The 24,053-nt window shown below is 39.3% G+C and overlaps 1 protein-coding gene across 6 annotated transcripts in view; it reads left to right on the forward strand.

Annotated features, from left to right (window-relative positions):
• LOC125227975 overlaps nucleotides 1–23,737 on the forward strand; it is a 44,501-nt gene extending 20,764 nt beyond the window's left edge. For 4 of the 6 annotated variants that reach the window (XM_048132407.1, XM_048132406.1, XM_048132404.1 and 1 more), the window contains 12 exons: nucleotides 6,477–6,573; nucleotides 9,376–9,423; nucleotides 15,799–15,855; nucleotides 16,350–16,459; nucleotides 17,064–17,282; nucleotides 17,812–17,994; nucleotides 18,507–18,682; nucleotides 19,541–19,744; nucleotides 20,278–20,499; nucleotides 20,722–20,922; nucleotides 21,156–22,499; nucleotides 23,494–23,737. In XM_048132407.1, coding sequence (XP_047988364.1) covers nucleotides 6,477–6,573; nucleotides 9,376–9,423; nucleotides 15,799–15,855; nucleotides 16,350–16,459; nucleotides 17,064–17,282; nucleotides 17,812–17,994; nucleotides 18,507–18,682; nucleotides 19,541–19,744; nucleotides 20,278–20,499; nucleotides 20,722–20,922; nucleotides 21,156–22,499; nucleotides 23,494–23,554 — 2,922 coding nt within the window. In that variant the 3' untranslated portion in view covers nucleotides 23,555–23,737. The remainder of the gene's footprint in view (nucleotides 1–6,476; nucleotides 6,574–9,375; nucleotides 9,424–15,798; nucleotides 15,856–16,349; nucleotides 16,460–17,063; nucleotides 17,283–17,811; nucleotides 17,995–18,506; nucleotides 18,683–19,540; nucleotides 19,745–20,277; nucleotides 20,500–20,721; nucleotides 20,923–21,155; nucleotides 22,500–23,493) is intronic. The other 2 variants (XM_048132405.1, XM_048132409.1) reach the window with 1 other exon arrangement.
• The last annotated feature ends 316 nt before the right edge of the window (nucleotides 23,738–24,053 follow it).

Genomic DNA, 24,053 nt, shown 5'->3' on the forward strand with positions numbered 1-24,053 from the left:
TAGATTGTAAAAGTTCGTTTCTGTAGTGATATTGAAATTAGGTATAATGTGCCACCTTTTACCGCGATTTTTTATATTACAGTGGAAACTGTATATGTGGAATCGCAAGGGACCGGCTGTTTAGTTTCGCTTATCCAGGTTTTCCATTTATCCAGTTTTCCACTTAACCAGGTTCAAATAAAACGTTTTCTCACTTATAGAGGCTCTCACTAATAGAGGTTGTCGATGCTAGTAATGTCGCTTATAGAGGTCACGTATATGGTCAAATAAATATGTATCTTTTGTTTAATATGCATGTAGATATAAATGAACAAAAAATAGGTATGTGATCCTGACTTCAAAAGCAATACTGTAAATAATCCACAATACTGTTATACAAAAACAATATCTTTCCTTTGTTATAAAGTAACTTATATTTAAACAAAATCACTCCTAATATTTATTTATGCAAGAGAAACCAGTATGGTTAAATAAATCAATATATCGATTGTACTTTAATGAAAAAATCCGATTTTTTTTAATTTATCCTGAAGAGATAAACACTTGATTGTGTGTTTAGGCATTGCTTAATCTAACAGCACGGCACCGCACCGCAGCTAAAACCAAACTGAACGAAGTGTAATCTCATACAAAATATATAGTTAAAACAAATCATAATGTTAACGAAACAAACTACCTTCCTTATGGCGACTTATTAAAAATACAAATTTAATAACGCCAAGCTTTTCCACTCATAGAGGTTTCGGAGAAGACTACTTCCAGTTGCAGAGGTAAAAATAAGAAATTTCCGAAAAAATGGATTCCGCTTATAGAGGTCCCAAAATTCCACTTGTAGAGGTAATTCATTGCTAAGGGACTGGGAGCGAGAACTTGGGTCCACTTAAAGAGGTTTTCCACTTACCCAGGTTCCACTTATCCAGTTTCCAATGTATATTTTTTTAAATAGGTCAACATAATATATCTTAAAAAGGTCCTCATATCTTAAAACACGCAAAAAAACAAGAAAATTCTGTAATTTAAATCTTTTAATATCGCTATAGAAAGCCGACTCCGCTCTGGGTGGCTAGCCGAATGGCACAATCGCTCACGAAACGCTCACGAAACGAAGCGCTAGTAGATATCTATCTCTATCGCGCTTGCGTATTGGCGCGACAGAGCCAGCAGCGTATCGCTTTCGTTTGGCGTCGGAGAAATGCCATTCGGCTACGTGGCCTGGCCGGACCCAAAATTTAAAACCGATCAGTTTCGAATTCCTACCGATCTTCACCATTGTGCGGTGGATCTTGACCGTGACGATCGATCTGCATGGGGTAGTCGGTAGACTCGGTAGTGACCCTGCGCCCTGCCTGCTAAGCTGATGATCCTGGGTTTGAATCCCGATAAGGGCATTGTGTGCATTAGGCTAATTCCGAATGACAGAAATGCTCTGGTAATTCCGTAAGGGGAATCTTGATATGATGGAAATAATGGTGATTTTTGTACGACTTTCGAAATTAGACGACTTTCGGAATTACCCTAATGCACCTTAATTTATTTGTTTACAGATATTTGTTCCTGTCATGGATATTTTCTATGTATAAGTATTTTCTACGTGTCGTCACGTATAATACAAGCTTTGCTTAGTTTGGGGCTAGATTGATCTGTGTAAGGTCTCCCCTTAAAGAACAGAAATATCTGTCATTTGAATCTTTAGATATCGCTATAGAAAGCCGATCCGGTTTGGCCGGATTAAAAAGCAATATAGCGAATAAATAACCTAACTACAAAATTAAAATTTTGAAAAAACCCCCGACCGCGACATAGTGGACCGATTTTCATGAAACATGGCTAAGAACACTCCCGACTAACTCAGCTTCCAGACAAAAAAACTAAATCAAAATCGGTTCATCCGTTCGAGAGCTACGATGCCACAGACAGACACACACACAGACAGACAGACAGACAAACAGACAGACAGATAGACAGACAGACAGACAGACAGACAGACAGACTGACAGACATACACACAGACAGACACGTCAAACTTATAACACCCCTTCGTTTTTGCGTCGGGGGTTAAAAAGTAGTAGGTAGATTTAAGAAAATCTATTTGACACAATTCGTTGAATTTCAATTTCGTTTTTACAGTAAGATTGACATTATTCTTTGTTACACTTTCCATTGCTAAGTTTTATATGCGTCCTGTATTACTGTTAAACAGATCAAATATTTTGTCACGCAAACGAAGCATCAGTCAATAAAAAATTTATGTTCCTGAAACAAACTGGATCCGGCCGGATTCATCCAATATTGATTTCGGTTTCCAATCCCTACCGATTACATCTTCAATTCTTCACCGTTGCGGTGTGATCGAGTCTGGCATTAGTTGCATCGGCTTTGACTCGAGGAGGCTTGAGGCTCGAGGGCGCTGAGCGTGGATCTCGGCTCGGCTCGAGTGCACGTTGACCGTGACGATCATCCTGGCTGATGGTCATCCTGGGTTCGAAACCCGGTAAGGGCATTTATTTATTTGATTAGTACAGATATTTGTTCTTGAGTCATGGATATTTTCTATGTATATATATAAATTATAATATGTACACGTAACCTATAAGGCAAGCTTTGGACCACAGACCAACCCCTATAGACATCTATTACAAGACGACTCGCGGTCGCCAGCCTTCCTAGTATTTGCACTGATATAAGCGCGGGCGCTCGCCGTGCCCGATCAGTATCGACCAAGTAACAGACCCGAAAGCAGCGCGTGTTTTTCGCACAAAAAAATTGGAAAAGGGTATTTTGATGCCTTAAAGATGTCCACCTGTAGTGTGAAATGGTGTGGAAAGGTAACAAAAAGCTCAAATTTAAAAACAGACGGCATTACATTCCACAAATAAGTCATATTTATAATTTATTCAGAGCCGGCATAGGTCAACTTACATTGGCCACTTACGCGTCAGTAGAGGGACAGTCATACTTCTGTCCCTTTTCATCTGGCGCGACTGCCCGCCGTCCTTGAAACGGCCAATCACAGCGCGCTTAACACATTCCCCGCCCGCTCCTCGCACCCCAAACACTGGTGACTCGTATCGCGAACCAAATATACAAGACTGCCACTCTATAGGAGGTTCTCTGTGCTTTGGACACATCTGTCATTTACATCTTTGATATCCCTATAAAACGGCCGGATCTGCTCCGGCCGGACCTAATCCGATTTCCAATCCCTACCGATTGCATCTTCACCGTTGCGGTGTAATCGAGACTGGCGTTAGCTGCATCGGCTTTGACTCGAGGAGGCTTGAGGCTCGAGGGCGCTGAGCGCGGCTCGAGTGCACGCTGACCGTGACGATCTATCTGGCGCAGTCGGTAGTGACTGCCTGCTAAGCTGATGGTCAACCTGGGTTCGAAACCCGGTAAGGGCATTTATTTGTTTGATGAATACAGATATTTGTTCTTGAGTCATGGATGTTTTCTATTGTATATAAGTGTACTGTCCTCCTTTGATATATTATATCAAAGGGAGGAGTTCTGTAATAAATAAAACAACTATTTCTCTGTACGGCATTATCCGACCTCACACACTTGACCGGTGCCATGTTGACAGCAACTGAGTGTTGCCAGCACACCGCCATTTATTGGAATACCACAATAAGTATGTATTTATCTATATAAATTATAATATGTACATGTCATCTATACAGGCTTTGGACACATCTGTCATTTACATCTTTGATATCCCTATAAAACTGCCGGATCCGCTCCGACCGGACGTAATCCGATTTCCAATCCCTACCGATTGCATCTTCACCGTTGCGGTGTGATCAAGTTTGGCGTTAGCTGCATCGGCTTTGACTCGAGGAGGCTTGAGGCTCGAGGGCGCTGAGCGCGGCCCTCGGCTCGGCTCGAGTGCACGTTGACCTAAAAGGACATAAATGACGTCACTACATTCAAAAGCTGTCGCCTTGAACGTTGGATCGCTTGTGCTTTCGATTTATTTTTAACTCGAGAAGTTAAGTCGCGTTTTATTTTGTAACTTTGGCGAGACTCTAGAATATCGACTCTAGAGTTGTTTAACTGAAAAATTACTACGTTTATCTACATACTAGTTTTTGCCCGCGGCTTCGCTCGCGTTAAATTCGAAAATTTCGGAATGCTCCAATTGCTCCATACAAACTTCCACCCCCCCCCATTTTAGGGAAATGACTTAGAAAAGTGGCCTTTGTCACTCTCCATCCCGTCAACTATCTCCACTTAAAAAGTCCCGTGACGTGAATTCGTCGCTCCGTTTTGCCGAAGGACGGACAAACCAACAGACACACACACACTTTCCCATTTATAATAATTAGTATGGATATAGTATATATAGTATATAGTATATGATGGATAAGTAGGAAGGGTAAATCACACTAGGTATTCCATAAATTAATACCCACCTAAATACTATTTTTTTTTTGACGGGAAATATGTATCGTAACGTCCTACTTAAAATATGTACATAGTCAGAAAACGTATCTCTATAAGGCAGAATTTCTTAAACATTGCTTTTACATTTAAATAATTCCACGGCACGCTGCAGAGGCTCGTCAAAATTTTTAGGAAAATAACTAACCTATTGAGGAGGTACTCAATAGGTTATTTAGAAACAGTACGTGGATTTTTTAGAGAAATCCGAAACATCGTCAAATCTCCAATCTTAAGAAACCAGTCTCATAAGCAATCTCTTCCAGTTTACAACAATACAACATATTCGTAATTATTTGAATGTTGTGCTTGGTTGTTATAGAAATGTATATTTGTATCCAATTTACATTTTGTAACCTCGCCGTAATCCATACTAATTGTATAAATGGGAAAGTGTGTGTGTCTGTTTGTTTGTCCGTCTTTCATGACAAAACGGAGCGACGAATTGACGTGATTTTTTAATTGGAGATAGTTGAAGGGATGGAGAGTGACATAGGCTACTTTTTGTCTCTTTCTAACACTCCACTTCTCAAATAGGGGGTGAAAGTTTGTATAGAGCATTCCACAATTTTCGAATTAAACGCAAGCGAAGCTGCGCGAAAACGCTAGTAATAAATAAATAAATAAATTTGCTTACAACTATGAATTGCAGAATCGCTTACTCATAATGATAAAAGCTTACGGAATCAGTTCCGTACAATTAGACGGATGTGCGTTTTCTGACGTACACGTCATGTTAAATATTGCTGTTACGCGAGCGAGCACGCGTCGCGTGCGCCCCGTTGTTAGGCACATAATGTTTTAATAATGGTGGCGAAACGTGCACGTAATTTGACTACTTTTTAAATATAGGATTTTTATGTGATGGACGGATGATAAATGTTCATGTGTATAATGTTGGAGTACCTGATAGGAGGTTATTACTTTTCAAACAGAGGCTAGAGGTATTGAAAATCCGGATCGAAGGACCAAACCAGAACCAAAGCAACCTTGTCCACCATGGAAATATATAAATCCAAATTTTCCTTGAAGTACCTTATTGCATGAGAAAATAGTTCAAATCAGATGAAAAATCAAGTAGACTCTATTAGGCCTCAGGAAAACAAAACAATATTTAAGTATATGTGGAGACTTGGAGAGAGAGAACTATACTTGTACCTTCTTAGGTGTTTGGACAAGCTTTGCTAGCACATTGTGGAGAGCCTACCTATCTCGAACCATGTTCGGTTGCCCATGACATGACACTTGACGCACTTGTAAATTTGCACGTAAGTGTGAAAGGGAAGTGACAAGTCAAACCTGGTTCGCCGTAAGCCCTATACGAGTATGTATAAGCAAACCGCTTTGATGGAGCAATTCGTCACTACTTTTAAAAAAACTTGTATCTTCGTCTGTCAATGAAAAGAAAATTGTAGTTAGTATGTATGGAATGCATATAGACTTACTGCGTTTTAACTTTGAGGAGCAGCGTGAGATACGAGATTTTTTCAAAGTAGTGACGAATTCTTAAAAAGAGTTTAAAGTATATAGTACGAGTATGTATAGTAACATTAGCTTCCCTCCGTGACAACCTCCGCTCTCAATATAAGTATGATTTAAAACTGCCTCAAGTCAATAATAAAATCTTTGAAAAAGCACATACATCTCTGCATCGAGTTTTTAATCAGCTGCCAGATGAATTAAAAATGTTAGAGGACTCCAAATTTATCCCTAGTTTAAAGAAATGGTTAATTAACAATGAATTTTATACCTTAAAAGACTTCTTTGAAAGATATGACTGATAATTATGATTCGCCATGACATGATTGCTAATAATGTATACCTAGTATAGTTTTTTAGCTTTAAGTGATAATTGTATAGCCGAATTGGGTCACCGTTGTAACCTACTAATGTAATGAATTAACACCTGTGTAACACGGTTGAACAATAAAGATCTATCTATCTATCTAGTATCTATCTATCTATCTATAAGTTACTCTAAGATTTTGTGTGTATGTGGTAAATAAATATTAATTTGTACCCTTTTCTCATTTCAGATGGAAAGTTTAATAAAAGAAATGCAAGATCCAGAAACGGGTGTCCCTGTTCGAAGTCAAAAACTCTTTCTCACCTACATTCCGTCTGCTTTTATGGGTAAGATTACCTCTTATCTCAATCCTAGTTAATAATAGACTTATTGTTATCTTCACGCAGCCAAAAGAACTTGTCTGCTGAAATATTATCGACTTCCTCAATTTTGGTGATATTTTTAGCATGGTAGCCCAATTTTGCTTCTAAAGCCTGACCAGACATATATTATATCGACACTACTTTGAAAAAAGCTTGTATCTTCTTCTGTAAATGAAGAGAAAAACGTATTAAGTATGTATGGAATGCATATACACTTACTACGTTTTGTGTTTGAGGAGCAGTTTGAGATACGAAATTTTTTCAAAGTAGTTACGATATGTATATTGACTACACGCCTTGTTGCGGAATTTCGTTTGAACTATTCTTCAGACTATACTAAACTGTCACCCCATTCCTACATCAGAATAACAGCGCCCTCCTGATAATAGTCATATATTTCTGGCCAGGCTTTATACAGAGTGGGGCCTGTAACAAAGGCGAAGAATTGAACTCTAGGCTATTCTCCTTATACTGATCAACATTTGTTCGGCGACTTTTAAAAATAACTTGTATTTTGATTTTAATCACCCTTGAAAGTTTTTTCTAAGAGGTAATGTATTGCGAATTCTGTTAAGTCTAAAGTGTGACAGACAACGTCAATGACAACAATAATGGCGTAAATTTATTTTTAACAAGCAGAAACTAACGATTCTCAACATTTGTATATTAAAGGAAAAAAACTCCTTTCCTTTCCTTTTAAAGGAAAAAAACTTCTTTTTTCCTTTAATATAAAAATAATGGCGTACATTGAAGCTAATATTTATTTTGTATGAAAAATTAAAAATTTAAAGACTTCATAATTTTTAAAAGTCACTGAACAAATGTTGATCAGTATAAGGAGAATACCCTACAGCTCAATTCTTCGCCTTTGTTACAGGCCCCACTCTGTATAACCTTTGATAAACTTTCCAGCTTGTTTGTGGGACCTTTTGCACGATATAATATTTGATGCCAGAGGACTGAACCAAAATGACAACTGTGGATAAAAACTGTTATCGGAAAATTTTAAAAACCTGTGGATATTGTGTAACTTTTCGTAGACTCTCAATACATTTTTTTCTGTTCCTTGAGCACTTTGTCGATGTACGATTGTCATCTTGGTTAGGCCCTCAACTGCTCTTAAATACATACATACATACAATCACACCTGTATCCCATAAAGGGGTAGGCAGAACACATGAAACTACTAAAGCTTAAATACAGGGCTATAATCGCGAACACCGAAGTTCGCAAAATGAGACATCTATCTCTAATTGCGCCGTAATTGAAGTACCCACTGATAAAATACCCACCCTTTATTCTACCATCGGACTCTTAGACGCACGGCCGGTTTCCATCCTTAGTGCGTTTTCACATTATCCGATCCGATATTGGATGTCGGAAGGATTTCAAAGACAAAAATCAAAGATGGCGGCTTAAATGTATGGGATGTCGGTCCTACATCCGATATAGGATCGGATAATGTGAAAACGCACTTAATTGGTAGATATTCCGCGAATTCCCACGAAGCGCTTTGCTTCATCTTTTCTTATTCGCTTTCTATGAGTGGAATTCCTTGCCGGCGACTATATTTCCGAGCTCATATAACCCGGCAACCTTCAAATCTAGGGTGAACAGGCAACTTCTGTGCGAACTCACTCCATCGTAGGCCACGTCTTTGCCTTTGGCTAGTCTGTGGCCAAGAGTAAGTCCATTTATAATTTAAAAAAAAATATCCCCACACTTTGGCCACTTCGGTGTTCGCGAAACATGCATACATACATATTCCAATCCAAACACATTCAATTCAAATGTCAAGTGTGTGTCAAATCCTTTATTGCTATTGGGCTGGCGTAAGGACACCGCTCAAACCCTCTTGTGAGAGAAGCCTCACTCATGGTTACATACACAGGCTGGTGAAGTGATGATACTGATTATTATACCTAGATATTTTTCTGGCACGAACGAAGTGACACTAGTGACTTCCTTCCGACATTTTTTCATCGATAACTCAACACAATATGTCAATGACAATATGTCATTAATTATTATAATCATGTCATTAATTATTATAATTATGTCATGAATTATTGCCGTGACACTGAATCTTGAGTAGTTTCATGTGCTCTGCCTACCCCGTTTAGGGAATATAGGCTTGAATTCGTGTGTATGACATTAATGTTTTATACAAATGTCACATGTTTGAAAATAAATGGCCAATAATAATAAAACGAATCATATTTTAATAGTTTACATAATTTCTTATTGATGTTTTTATTTCGTCAAACTTGACGTTCGTGCCAGAAAAATATCTAGGTATACTGATGATATTATATTTTCATCAAATCACCAGTTGTCTTAACTTCAAACTTCGGTAAATCCATTCTGCTATAAGGTTGATTATCTTTCAGATATATCTTTTATATAATCAACGCATACGATACGATTCAAGTTTGAAGTTGAGCTACACAGTTTATAATTAGTTCCAGAAACCAATTTATTTTTTAGTTGCTTATATTGTAGGTATCACGAATTGGCATTTTTATCACTCAAAATTCAATACTATTCTCAAGGTTCATAAAAATTAGGGCTATCCTGAAAACGAGAAATATCAATTTATTTCAATTACAATTTTATACCTTATTTTATTTTGCATTTTCAAAACCATTAAGGACAATGCTGCAATGCTAAAATACAAAGTTACATGTATACTACTTGTTGTTCTTTTTTATTTGCTTCAATGTTATTTTACAAGATTTTGAAATGTAAACTTTATTTTGCATATAGCCAACGCGAAGAAAGAGGCTCTAGAAATGTCTCAGAGTGCGCACTCAGGTACCCACCTAATTTATTTTACAAAATCTTTATTATATGTTGTCAAAAATTATCTACTGCACAGCAGTCTATTTCTGTTTACGCAATTTATCTATCTACATACAAATCAGAAGGTATGTGAAATATGAAGTATATGAACGTTATGACCATAATGCCTATTCATATAGAGTCGTAAGCAAAACTAGTTAAGTATACAAAAATGCCAATTTCGTTGCCGTAACACCCTTTTAATACTTATTAAGTAGTCTGTGTCGTAATCCCCGGTAAAAACTAGTGATCTCCGTTCAGAAAACCACGACAAAAGCTGACAGAATAAAATATTTATGTTTCGAAATAATCACGCGGAAGAAGTGAAACTTCCTAACATAACCTCAAAAACATTTTGTCAAGTGACCATCACGTTTTCCAAATTCATTTAGCACTCGATCTAAATATAAAACACATACATTCCAACCTACGATTCCACCATTCAAACCCATTCTGGGCATTTTGTTCTGTCACTGACTGAATAAGTGAATGGAATGAGTGAGTCGCGTTGAGATAGAATGTTACGCGCTGAGTGAGCGGCATTTACGCAAAGGAACAATGACTGAGTGTTACGCGCTGTCAATTGGCAGTCGCATTAGAAGTTTCACTTCAAAAAGTGTCGACCGACGTTTGAATGGGTCCACGGATTACCAGACAATGACAAGATTAAACGAACTTACCTGAAGTGAAGTTCAATCTTGATTATATGAAGTATTTTGTCCTGGATATAATAACATTGTAGTTATCCCGCGCCAGCGCTACAAACCTCGCGAATCGTTTATAGATGCCAAAAAGAAAAGAATTGACACGAACTGTCACCCTGACGTTTCATATAGTTTAGAGTAATCACGCACTAAATGGGAAGTGACCATGGACTCATGGTTACTCGAGGAGGGTGGGACTATCCCTATCCAGGACAAAATACTTCATATAATCAAGATTGAACTTCACTTCAGGTAAGTTCGTTTAATCTTGTCATTATATTTGTATTTTGTCCTGGATATAATAACATTGTAGATGTTTAGAGGTAATGAAATAATTTACAAAACAATTTATCTCAGAAATCCACTCAAAAAGCCCTACAATCTTGTATTCCTGACAGGCATTATGGTTGTATATAATATATATACATATATCATGGATCAAATTGTATCGAAAGTAAACTAAAAAGCAATAGCATTACTTGCTATGTGAAATATTTCAGGTAGAATTGACTCGAGGAAAATAGTCTGCAGGGTCTATCCTGCTATTGTAATAGGTCCTTACTAGGAGCAACCTGTGTGTGCAACCCATCTACTGAGTTAAATATCTTAACCTGTATAACAAATATTGATATCTAATATAATATATTGGTAAATTCCAGTTATCTGAAGCATCCCATGCGTTACCAAACCTTTTATTCACTGTTAAGCAGTGTCTTCATGACTTTTACCTTAGGTGTTTAATGTGAGACATGATAATTATAATTTGTAAAATGAAAAGACATAATAGAGATAAATTAATACCTAATCATTTAGTATTAAATAGTCTATAAAACATACATAAAAAGAAAACACGGGCATTGTGTGCTTGTTACCCTTGTCAATTATTTAATATGTTCGACATAAATGATATATATGAAGTCATAGTTATACCTTGTGTATTTATATTCCATACAAACATAGCCTCTGGGTATCACCCATTGACCTAAGAATATGAAAGGTTTTATTATTACTCTTTACATATAAACTTCAGAGGATATCACTGTCCTCGATAAACTTATTTTACCCTACCTACCTACCTATACCTACTAGCCATATATATGAATAAATAAATAAATATTATAGGACATATAATAATAATAATTCGAGACTATAAGTTTCAAAGTCTTGATTTAATTGTCAATAAGTAGACTGACCTTGTATCTGCTGTATGCAGGTACTAATCGTTGATTGTATATAATATTAATATTCTAAGATGGGAGCAAAAATATTTTCCCAGTCCTGGTGCATCCTGAGGCATGTTTGGAGCTGAAAGTCCATTACCTAAACCTCTATTTAAAACCTTTGTCGCTATACGGTGACTTGAGTATTTAGACCAGATAGCCTCTGTTTGGTTTTAAAAAGCATTATTTAAAAGTCGTTAATTAATCACTTAACCAAGCAAAATAGTCCCTTACTTACAAACTATACCAAGTAGTTAGTCCGTTACTTCCCAATTAATCAATTAACTTGCTAGCTTGCTACCCTAGCTAAACCTAATTCCATTGTGTTGTATTTTAATAATTTATGTAATGTTTATATATATAGGTATATTTAAAAATATGACGTTTTAGGTATTAATCACTATTTTACTTATTTGTTCTAGTATTTCTCACAAAAAAGAAATTTATAACACAATACTAAACGAGGTGGTAATCACTAGCAGGACAGCATTATATATAGAACATATAATGTAATTATTTAGGGGCTGTGATAACTTTAACCACACTCTTATGTTGATGTTTTATGCTTATGTCTGCAGTAAGATTAATAAAGATCATAATTAGACAACAAAATGTGCATAAGCTCCTTGAGATTAGCAAATCCTATACAGATATTGTGGAAAACAGCAAATGACAATTCTCATTAAAATTAATAATTACAACTGTATACAATCCCTTCTGTTTCCAATATATTGTCATGTCTGTAAATATGTTCTACTTGAACAGACTAATAAGCTTAGGTTGGACCTTTAATCGATGACTAATAGAAAAGTATCTTAATTAGATAAACAAAATGATCCCTTATGGATCTTATTAGGTCTAAAATTCAATATTATTGAGATATAATAATAAGATAATTAAATTGATTGAAGTAATCAATAAATGAAAGTAGTATATAACAATATATTGCTCATTATGACAAAAACATTTAATAGGTATTAACAAAATCCAATCCTCTTTCCTGGTCTACTATAGATAATTCAGTGGTCACTGGTCACCTCACCTAAGAACTGATCTCGCCCGACAATGCTATTTTGTGATAATCCACGTGCAGTGGGAGTTATCTTATCATCATATCAACTTTATCCCCCAACCGTTTAAAGTCGGTATGGTATGGAGTAGTTTCTAAAATAAATTTTGAAGTACATACCAGTTACAGTGCTATTTATTCAAAGACCTCAGGATAGTTAAGACTCTAATAATTAAAATCTAATGATTTCTGCTATATTTGGAAAACAAGTCTGTGTTTGAACCAAGATCTCAATATATATACCTATATCATACCAACTCAATAGAGTTGACTTAGCTAAATCTTTCTAATTATCAACCTACATACTTTACTTGATCCATTGACCCATTTCTAACTTTATATGACAGCTGAATACAAAATGGTCACTATTGGCATGAGCTTGTGCTGAATCGCACCCTATGATAGCTAAAAAACATTGTGATAGGGCTCTAAACCATTGCAGGGTAGATTGTACCCTTGCCATATGAAGACATACAAGTCTAACATTTAAATGAGAGTTTGAAGCCTTGGGATTGCTAGGTATTTATAATAATTAAATATAATTTTGTATTAATATGAACATCTCACTTAACCAATTTTTGTATGCTTATTCCAATGACTGATTCTGGTTGATCCCAATTCCAGTGTACCTTCTTTACCTATCCTTTTATATTTAAAACAACATATTGAATAATAATTCAAAATTTGAAAACAATAATAAAGTTTTAATCACATTTTATTGACACTTTTTTTTTTTTTTTTTTTTTTTGAAGTAAAAATAAATAAATTAGTAACATTTCATTAACTTCACCAAAGCCAGTTGAGCTATAAGATCATAAAATTCCAATGGTCAACTGAGTCATCCATTCTAACAATTTTTATCAAAAATTGACATTTAAATATGAATCATGATACATATACTTATGTTAAAGTTAAAATATATGGAGCGAGCAGCTCCTAAGCATATTATGGGGTTAAGTTATGATTGTGACATTTATACTCTTTATGAGGGTGCCAAAATGATTTTGCAGCACTTAGAGAATTTATTTTACCTTATGACATAACACTAACAGTGTATGTCCTCATATAAATATATATCAATTTGTCAAATTGTACAAAGGGATAAATATGAATAATCATCATTGTAATATGTTATGAACTAGAACAGAATTTTCCAGAAATTACCTTTTTACGGTAGTATTTTATTCATTTTATTGTATTACGAAACGAAATTTTGGTTGTAGAGGAGTTATAAAAATTACCTATACTTATAGTAAATAATTTTCTGACTTAACTGAGCCCAATCTATACATAGATTATAGATGTTCAACATAGACCTTACTGCAGAGACCATTTTAATTGCAACTAGAATACTGTTTTATATGTAAACAGTAAGTATATGAGTATGTACTTAATTAGAATACAATAATGTTTAATGTAGCATGCTTGCCTGAGGACAAAATCTTGATCAGATTGTGCTCTAGTCTAGACATCTATAGATCTAGTACATGTTCTACCTGTACATGTAAAAAAATTCTGCAATTAAACATCACTGGCTATAAGAAATTCGTTAGGTATAACTATACCAAACTGTCAGTCATCCCACGGATGAGGACCATTTCTTGTTCCTTATTATTAGATTTCATTATTGAAAAGTTGGCACACTTGGTTGCCGAACGGGAAAGGCTACACTTGCTAAAACATTTATCCCATGAATGAGAGTTTACATTTGCTAGCCCCACGGGCTAACAGGAACATTCTTAACTACTCATCGGTAGACTTTATGCCCTTGTAATAAGGATTACAAATAATCAGTTAACAGTCGCCAAAAGTACTCTTGCAGCATTGTTGAATATTTGGTAGGCACAGCAGTAGCATGCCTAATACATTCAGTAGCCTCACAGGCATTAGCCTCACAGGCATTAGCATGTCTTAACACATTCATCCCACGGATGAGAATTTATTATTGAATATTTAGCATATCTGTTTGCCCCACGGGCTAAAGTTACAATAAGAATTTTATTGGGATCCAAATATCTTCATTCCACGAATGAAGCACAATCCGCACGCGAATTGTGATGTCAGATGCGTATACAGAACTCCTTTATTATATTTGTCCAACGACAATTGACGATGAAATATCCAGCTGCCTGTTAATCGCCACCTTTACCTCACCTTTTGCGAATAACTCACAGACTGATATCATCCTGCGAACTGATATAATGTGATAATCTGTGAGACACTTGACAAAACATCGTTACTTTTTTTGTAAATCCGCGATAGGTATGGGAAGACCCTAATCCAAAAATCAGCAGTTAGCTATTCTTGAGCATTATGTTGAATTATCTACACCAACTCCATCTTTCCACAAACGTGCAAGATCTACCAATATCGCACGAGGGAATATTATTGGTCTAACAGCAAAATGAGTGATTCTGTTCGCAATTGAGCAATCTACCACTAGCTACGGCATGCGTTGCCCGTCTGATTATAAAATCAATAGCGAGCCATATTTAATGTCTGCCGGCCGTTCACCGCCGCCAATTCTTGCTTATTCTTGCCCATTATTTATTGACTATAACGTCAGGTTCCTATTGCACATAAATGCCTATTAACTACTACCCTATCGCATAAACAAAGCCGTTTCATGTCAATTTTAGCTGTCCCACAAGTTATAGCTTTTCTCATTTCATATTTGATTGTTCTGTCACAAAGTTAGCCAAATCTAAAAAAAAAATCCGAATAAGTAAATAACAAATTGTGGCAAAAATATTTAAACATAACTAATTGGTATTGTGTCATCAACATCATCGAAAAATAATATTTGATTTCCCTTCGTATCAAAACTATGTATTTACAAACGTAGGTTTATTTAATACATTATAATCTTTCCTTCTCATACAATAGGTACAAAAGTAGTTAGTTACATGTAGAGTTAGACTCAAACCTACCCTAAAATGCATGCGTCTCTATTGGATCATAAAAGTTGACACCACACATTTGGATCAAAAAAGTTGACTGTGACGCATGCTTTTTAAGATTGGCCTAACTCTTCTCATTGCTCATTGATAATGCACGTAACTATACAGTTATCTACAACTTCCTCCTACATTTGTTACTGCGACAGATTCATAATAAATGTTTCTTCATTATTTACTATTGGCTTTAAATATCTGTATCCCTACTTGGTGGTTCGCCTTCGGGCGTAGCATATTAGTGGGATAAATTTTATCGCATCGGTGCGTCCCTATCGCACTTACAAATAATGCGAAAAGGACGGCCTGACGTTATATCGTTATCACGCGACCGTGCTTGCCTGCCTGGAGTCAGGGTAACCACAAACAGGGCACAAATTGACTAATTTTCTATTTTTCAGGTTATGATCTTGTCGAATGGCTAATGGACCGGTTCAACCTCGACGAACAAAGTAACGGTATGTTTCCCAACTTTTAATTTAAACTTTTCACAAACTTTAAAAAATCAAATTGTAACAATATTTCATCAATCGTTGTCACGCACAACTAATACTACCCGACTTGTAAGACAAAATAATCGTAATTTTCGTACTACCTACCTACTATATTTTTGGATTTGAAACTAGTGATGTGCAAGTTGCGGAAACTTTCCAAAAAAATATTAAATTTCTTGAAAAATTCACGAAACTTTCACGAAAAATAAAGGGAATTTAAATTTATGAAATGGATGTATGAATATGAAAATAAGTTTCCATCCATACAATTTTCCACACAAAGTATGGAAAGTTTCCGAAGTTTTCCTATGTGAAAATTTCCGAATTTTGGGAAATTTCCGTCGGCTCATCAGTACCTGAAACACTGGATTCTTGCCTCCAGTGTTGAGTGACAGTTCTCTCAACATTACAGTAATAATAGTAGGTATTAAATTGAGTGTTTTTTGTTTCTGTTTCAGTTGAAGCAATAAATTTAGCCAATCAACTCTGCCAGTATGGTTACTTCTTTCCCGTCAACGATTCGAAAAATTTAGTGTTAAAAGATGATTCTTCTCTATATAGATTTCAAGTAAGTAACCCCACTTTTATGTAAATATCCCCTCTTTTATAACATCAGCCATAAATAAATAATACTATCAAACAATTTTATCCCGACTTTCTAGCCCACTGTGGAACATTTTTATCTACCTATGGCATTACACTGTTATTAGTGTGTAAGTGTATGTCAATATCGCAGTAATTATGTCTATTAAAGGTCACAAATTACCTAGTTTGTTCGATAAACGGAGACGCAACAAGTCAAGCTGTTATCGGATTTCAAGTTGCACGAAAACACGAACTTGTTTGTGATCAAATCTTGATATATCAAGCCTTGATCGCCTCCAACCTATCACGCACTATTAATGTAGCATAGGAGTACATGTGATATGTACTAATTGAATTCAGTTTTGAGTGTCCTTTATTTATATTTCCTCTAAACCTGGCTGAACTACGATACGAATCGTTCAGGCTCCGACTCGTTTGTAGTTATCCCTCTTTCTATTTATTGCTTTTCCGTATTAGCACGATAAAGAGAGATCTTAATCTTAACTAGTTACTATACACTACGGAGGGTTACCATTTGGCTTCTAACCTCCTCAGCCTGGTATTTGACTGTTTCTCTCGTTTCTCAGAGTCCATATTATTGGCCGTGGCAACCGCCACGGGTCGGCGGCTCGGCGCCCGGCCTGGCCGGCTCAGACAACGTCGAGTATGCCATATACCTCGTGAAGCGAACGCTGCGCAACAAGCAGCGACACGGTCTCGAAGACCACGAGGTCGAAGCGCTGGCCAATCTAAAGAAGAACCTCGCTGCGAAGTGGGACTTCATTACTATGCAGGCTGAAGAACAGGTTTGTACCTATAGTAGCCTAGATATATGATCAAATACCTCGTGAAGCGAAAGCTAAGTGACAAGAAGCGACTTGGTCTCGAAGACCATGAGGTGGAAGCGCTGGCTAATATAAAGAAGAACCTCGCTGCAAAGTGGGACTTTATTACTATACAGACTGAAGTGCAGGTTTGCTGAGTAGCTTATGTGGGATCCCACTCTGTTGCCCCGGATTATCTGATCAGATAACTCATGAAACGAACGCAGTGCTATAGCAATGACATGGTCTGGGAGACTAAGAGTTCCAAGCTTTTGAAAAGTATAACTTCATTACATTCAGTACCTGTAGATGTATGACTTTAAGAGTTTTGAATGATTCACGGTTATTTTCATTAGACTTATATTGACCGGGATATAGACCGTGATTACCTTTTTGATTTTTGTCAAAAAGGTAATCAGTAATCACGGTCTATATCACGGTCAATATAAGTCTGATGTATGACCTTGACTAATAGTAAATATTAGTTTAAAAGCTGTATTCATTTCCTCAGGTGCGGTTAGCGAAAGATCGCAAGAAGGGGGATAAGATAGTCAGCGACAGCCAAGAGCGAGCCTACTGGAGGGTGGCGCGGCCACCGCCTGGACAACCGAGCGTTCAGGAAACGTGCCCGGTACCTGTGCGCTCGAGAGTGCCCAAGGCTAAGAAGCGGACCATCCAGCAGATCACTAGAGAGGTGGGTCCCTTTCACACAATTTTACATAACATTAGGATAGAGTAAGAGGAGTGAGGCTGCTGAAGAGTAGGCACAGCCAAGACAACCGAGCGTGCAGGAGACGTGCCTTTACGAGAGTGCCCAAGGCTAAGAGCGGATGTCCAGCAGATCACCAGGCAGGTACGTGTCTCTCACGCAGTCATGTAGAACAGTGGGATAAAGTGGAACAGCTAATGTTATAACTGTTGATTCAACGAGTAGAGAAAGCTCTAGCTGTACCTACCTTATCTTATGTCACATCCCCATATCTTCTATTATCATTGTTAGGTTAAATAGAACAATAAGAGTCACAACCCTTTAGAATCGGAATACTTTACGAAATTTTACGATATTCATATCCATCCATGTCTTTTTTACACTTAATTAAATATTCTCCACTGTGCACGAGTTGAAAAGTAGCTTAGTATTGATCCCATACCCTTCACTGTCTCTTGTGCCATCTAATAACCTATATTTCTGGTTTCTCCTTCTAGATCGAACATCTAAACGCGAGTCTGGACCGTACGCGAGTGAAGACGTCTATTGCCCTTGAGGCCCTTATGGCGTACTCGGAGACCTTCACTCCCTACGATCCCTGGCTCACGCCGCCGCAGCCCTCCAACCCTTGGATCAGCGACGACACCTTGTATTGGCAAATCAACAGTCCCTTGTGAGTGCTGCACTCAGTTTTCTATACAACGAATTAGTCCAATACAATAATACTCCTGTACCTCTAGATAATGCCTCGTTATCCTGCAGCCTTCAAAGGTTTAAAAATTCTTGGGTCAGGCATGAAACTTTTTAAACACTAATAATACTCGTTGGCCCATCGCGCGTATTTAAATTAGACAGTCTGTCCTTTGCATTCGAAACCTTTTTTTGATACTGTTTCGACTTGAGATTTTTCATTCAATTGACTGAAACGGTGTTGAAACCATTAAGGTTCTATTAGAATTAGAATCTATTAGATGCACCCTTTATTACTCTGTCTTCAGTATAAATCCCGTAATCGCACAATTTTAGCCATAGCCTACCTTAATCCTATGTTGCCATACCGATAATGAGTTGTTCCATACAAAATAAAGTTTTCTATATGAAACTTACTACAGAGTACCCGAAACCGTAACTTTGCAAACTAATTTTATAGCTTGGCTTTGACTCAATGGAAAATCTTAGTGCTCATTGGCCAATGATATTAGACGATGTCAATTTTGGTACAAGAAGGAGGTTTCCGAAAATCAAGCTTCTTTTAAGGCAGCCTTCATGATTCTCGACTTGCGGAAGAAGCCAACTAAGGCAGCCTCCATTCATGTTATTTTATAGATGGTCAACCAGACTTTGTTCCTAAATTTTCGATCAAGTGTTATGGCTCATCGATGATTCCGCCAACGTCAAGGTTTAGGGAGGCATGCGTTGTATGAAGACAATTGGCCGGTGAGCACTACATTTTCCAAATTTGCCGCCTTTTTTAGTCGCAAGATTTGGTTGACCGTCTGTAAAAAATAATGCTATATGATTGTTCTCGCAGAGTGGAAGTGCCAAGTGAAAAGCGCGTGCAGCGTTGGGCCCTGAGCATCGACGAGCTGGTCTCCGATCCTACTGGGCTGCAGGAGTTCACGAGCTTCCTGCGCAAGGAGTACTCGCACGAGAACATTCGGTTCTGGCTGGCTGTGATGGATCTGAGGAGGAGCAGCGTCAAGCAAATATCGAAGAAGCTTGAGGAGATTTACGAGTAAGTTAATCCGGGCAGGGTCGCCATGTAATGTGTAGAATAAACGTATACTCCTGCCGAAGTAGTGAAGGAACAGTCTAACTGAGATAGCTACTTAGCTACTTACACTAAAGTTCATGTCATTATTTATGTATTTAGCTGTATTTAAAAAAATACATTATTTTAAAGATTTCCATTCCTGAAAAGCTCATCAACTAAATTCTCTATTACGGAAACGAAATGGTTTTGATATTACTCTTTCAATTTTCTCATTTCCGACCACTTCTTATCCACAGCAGTAGGTCTAGCGCAGTCGGTAGTGACCCTGCCTGCTGCGCCGCGGTCCCGGGTTCGAATCCCGGTAAGGGCATTTATTTGTGTGATGGGCACTGATATTTGTTCCTGAGTCATGGATGTTTTTTATGTATATAAGTATTTATATATTATATATATCGTTGTCTGAGTACCCACAACACAAGCCTTCTTCAGCTTACCGTGGGCCTCAGTCAATCTGTGTAATAATGTCCTATATTTATTTATTTATTTATTTACAGAGAATTCCTAAAACCCGGCGCGCCGTGCGAGATCAACATCGACGGCGCAACCATGGACCGCGTAGTCGAAGACATGCGGACTGGATCTCGATACGCGTTGGACCACGCTGCAGAACACGTGTACTCACTGCTGCTGAAGAAGGATTGTTACCCTCGGTTCGTGCGCTCCGACCACTTCCGAAGGCTACTGGAGGAGGGCAAGAATGTGCATCAGAAGAAGAAGTAAGTACAATAGTATACTAGAGCTCCATGGATAGATTGTTAAAGACATGCGGGCTGCTTAGCTTATAAAAATATCTATACAAGCCAAGTTCATCTAATATCATCGAAAAAATTTGATAAAATTTGGCCAGTGCTTGATATCAATCCATTGACTGAAGGACCGATGCAAAGTGGTACTTTTTAGAAAACTAGGTTCCTAACGACAAGCGTGTCTCCTTCCAGGTTCTTTAACTTTGGCGGCGGTCAAGTGAAGAAGAAGCCGGGCAGTACCTCGACTGGTGGTCTGTCGCGGCGGCGAGGCTCTGATCGCTCGCTATCAGGCTCTGCTCACGAGCTGGCGGTGTGTGCGGCGCAGCCCCCGCGCCTGGCTGAGCCACCGCCGCACTCGCACTCGCAGTCCAACCTGGCCGACATTCCGTTCAGGTGAGATTAGTAAAGAAGGGCAGCATGGGGGGCGCGCCTATTGGTGGTATTTTTAAAATTAAAGGCAGATTATTAATTTTTATTTTTTATGAACGTTAAAATTAGTAAAACGTTAAATCTTGGGATTAGTTGTCAAAGCGGACCCCAGGCTATCCCATTAGTAGTGGCAAATGCCGGGATGACGCAAGGAGGATGATGATGATTAACGTTAAAATTAGTAATTGTCTTTGTAGGGACCCATTGGACGATGACAGATCAGATGTGGCGCCGTGGGAGACATCGAGTCGGGAGAGCTCATCGTACAGCGGCGCACGACGTCGACAGGATTCCGCCGCCGACTCGGGCAGCTCCTCGTCCGACGTGAGCGCCGCCGTGTGCGGGGAGCGCGCGCGCCGCCTGCCGCAGCAGAGCACGCTCGACGGCGGGCTGCGCGGCGCGCCGCCGCCGCTGCGCCGCCTGTCCGCCGTCGAGCCGCGCCACCTCGCGCCGCTCGCCTCGCCGCCGCGCCCGCGCCCCGCGCCCGCCGCCGCGCCGGCCCTGCCGCCGCACCCGACGCCCACCATCAGCGTCAGCTCGGCGCCCGACGACGACTCCGCCGGCGAGCCTCCCGACTCGCCCGACGAGCCGCGCTCGCTCGCCGTCTCCGACGAGCCCTCGTCCGTGTTCGCGTCGGCCGACGCGACGCCCACCGAGCCGGCGCGCCCCGCCCTGCGCACCCTCGAAGACGCGCCCGAGCTCGACCCGGCGACGATCGAGGAGGGCGGACCGGCTCCGAAGACGGGCTGCAAAATCGGCGATCTTCCAGAGAGCGTTCCCGGCGGCCCCGACGCGGAGTCGTCGCCGGCTCGGGCGCCCGCGGCCGTGCCCGCCGCGGCATCGCCCGCTCCGGCGCCCACTCCGGCGCCTGCGCCCGCCGGGCCCACACCGGAGAGCCCCGCTCCGCTCACCGCGGCCGGCCCCGCAGCGGTGGTGCCGAGCAGCACTGCGGCGGTGGCGCCGGCCGCCCCGGCCTGCGCTGCGGCCCTCACGGCCGCTCCCTCGGCTGCGGAGCCCACCGCGCCACCCCCGGTGTCGCTGCCTCCGTCCGCGCCCGCGCCGGAGCCGGCGGGCTCGGCGGCGCCGCCGGCCGCGCGGCCGCCGGAGACCTCGGCGGCGCCTCCAGCAGTGCGACCGCCGGAGACCACGGCGGCGCCTCCAGCAGTGCGAGCGCCGGAGACCTCGGCGGCACCACCAGCCGTGCGGCCGCCGGAGAGCTCGGCGGTGCCGGCAGCGGCGCGACCGCCGGAGAGCGCGGGGGTGGGGGCGCCCCGCTCGTCCCCCTCGCGGCCGCCGCCGGTGGCGCCTCTGGCCGTGGGGGAGGACACCGGGGTGGACGACGACCACGTAGACAAAGTGCCTTCGGCGGCCGCGCCGGTCCCGACGGACCTCGCGGCGGCGGCCGAGTCGGACGCGACGAAAAAAATTGCTCACGAAGACGAACTGTCGTCGGTTTCGAAATCTAATATTGTTAAGCGTGATAATAAGAGCGACCTCGGTGACCGTAAACAGCGGAACGACATTTGTCCCTGGGAGGACGAGTAAGTACCGCCGTAGCCCGCACGCCGCCCGCCGCTAGCGCGATGTTTTGTCCGTCACTAAACGATTGATTCTGCATGACAATATGAAATAAACATTCCTAAACACGCTTCACTCCTAGACTATTGAGTGCAACGACTGCCTATTAGAGAAATAAACTTTTGTTTTATATGGGTTGCAATAATTTAGTTATTTTTTGTTATGTTGTGTGTGTATATACAGTTTAGTATTGCGTACTTATTTGGCGTAATTATATAAGTTGAATATTGCCATTTTGTTGTTTCTTTATCCTTGTGTAGAATACTGTTGCACGTTTTGTTTTGAAATGCCTGTACCCTGCTCGATTGCTCGTGTACCCATATACATAAATATGAATGTACTACAAGGAGTGATTAATTATTATATTGAAAATTTAAAAATCGTATAAATTTAAAATTATCCTACAAAGTCATACGTAAATGCTATAAAAAATTAGCAGCCTCAATGGATAACGTATAACAATTTTATGATAACAACCAATTTATTTATTTAAATTTAAACCATATAAAATATTCGTACTCATGTGGAATATCTCTGGGGTACGCAATATTGCGTAACGACTTATATTTTTTCGTGTCTGCGACGGATTGTGAGGATTCATCCCTACTCCCATCACTCCTTCACACTGCTAAAGTATAGACGATAAGCGCAGAAAAAATCGTACATTGACCCGCAAATTCTATTTTTTTTTATACTACGTCGGTGGCAAACAAGCATAAGCCTTACCATTTTATTTACCTATAATTTATATCGTTTTCCCACCGTGCTTTGTCCACCCACCGTGTTAGCACGATGACGCGCGTGCGATAAAGAAACAAGGGGTCAACGTACTAAATTATTCGTGGTTACGTGTCTTTACTTTAACTGATAATTTTCAAGCCTAATCCCAACACGTTAAGGTCGGCAAATGATCAGTAAAGTGTGCTGTTAGTACTAAACCAAGCTTTTCTTTTTCAGGAACTCGTGTGAAAGTGACGCTCCATTTGTTAAAACGTATGCAACGCTCGGTTACTTATAACTTTTAATTTGTGTAGGAAAATATCAAGAATATTTTAAAATTGTCAGGGTTGATTATAGAAGATTGAAATAATATAAATTTAATTTTTTATCTTAGACCCTATGTTCTAATTATCACAGATTAGATCATTATTATGTAATTATATGAATATTTTAAAGTAAATGATCGTTAATTATTAGAAAATTACTTGTTTCATTGTTGCACCCAAATAAAGTCCGTAGTATCAATCAATTGGTAGATAACATAAATATCATTTAAATGAGTACATAATTAAATAATTTCATGAATTACCTATTTAGGTATGCAAGCAGCATAAACATATAAGCAGAAAATAGAAGTAAATATCTAAGTAGGTAGTGCATAGTCGTAGTAGGTCACTCAAATAAAAGTATGAAGTGGAAAATTTTAGTATGGTAATATTTACAATCTAAATAAAAATTAGAGAAAAATCGTACTTAATCTATTTAAAAATAAAACTCATAAATGTTTCAATAAAAAC

Source organism: Leguminivora glycinivorella, chromosome 7 (assembly GCF_023078275.1).
Source record: "Leguminivora glycinivorella isolate SPB_JAAS2020 chromosome 7, LegGlyc_1.1, whole genome shotgun sequence".
Taxonomy (NCBI): domain Eukaryota; kingdom Metazoa; phylum Arthropoda; class Insecta; order Lepidoptera; family Tortricidae; genus Leguminivora; species Leguminivora glycinivorella.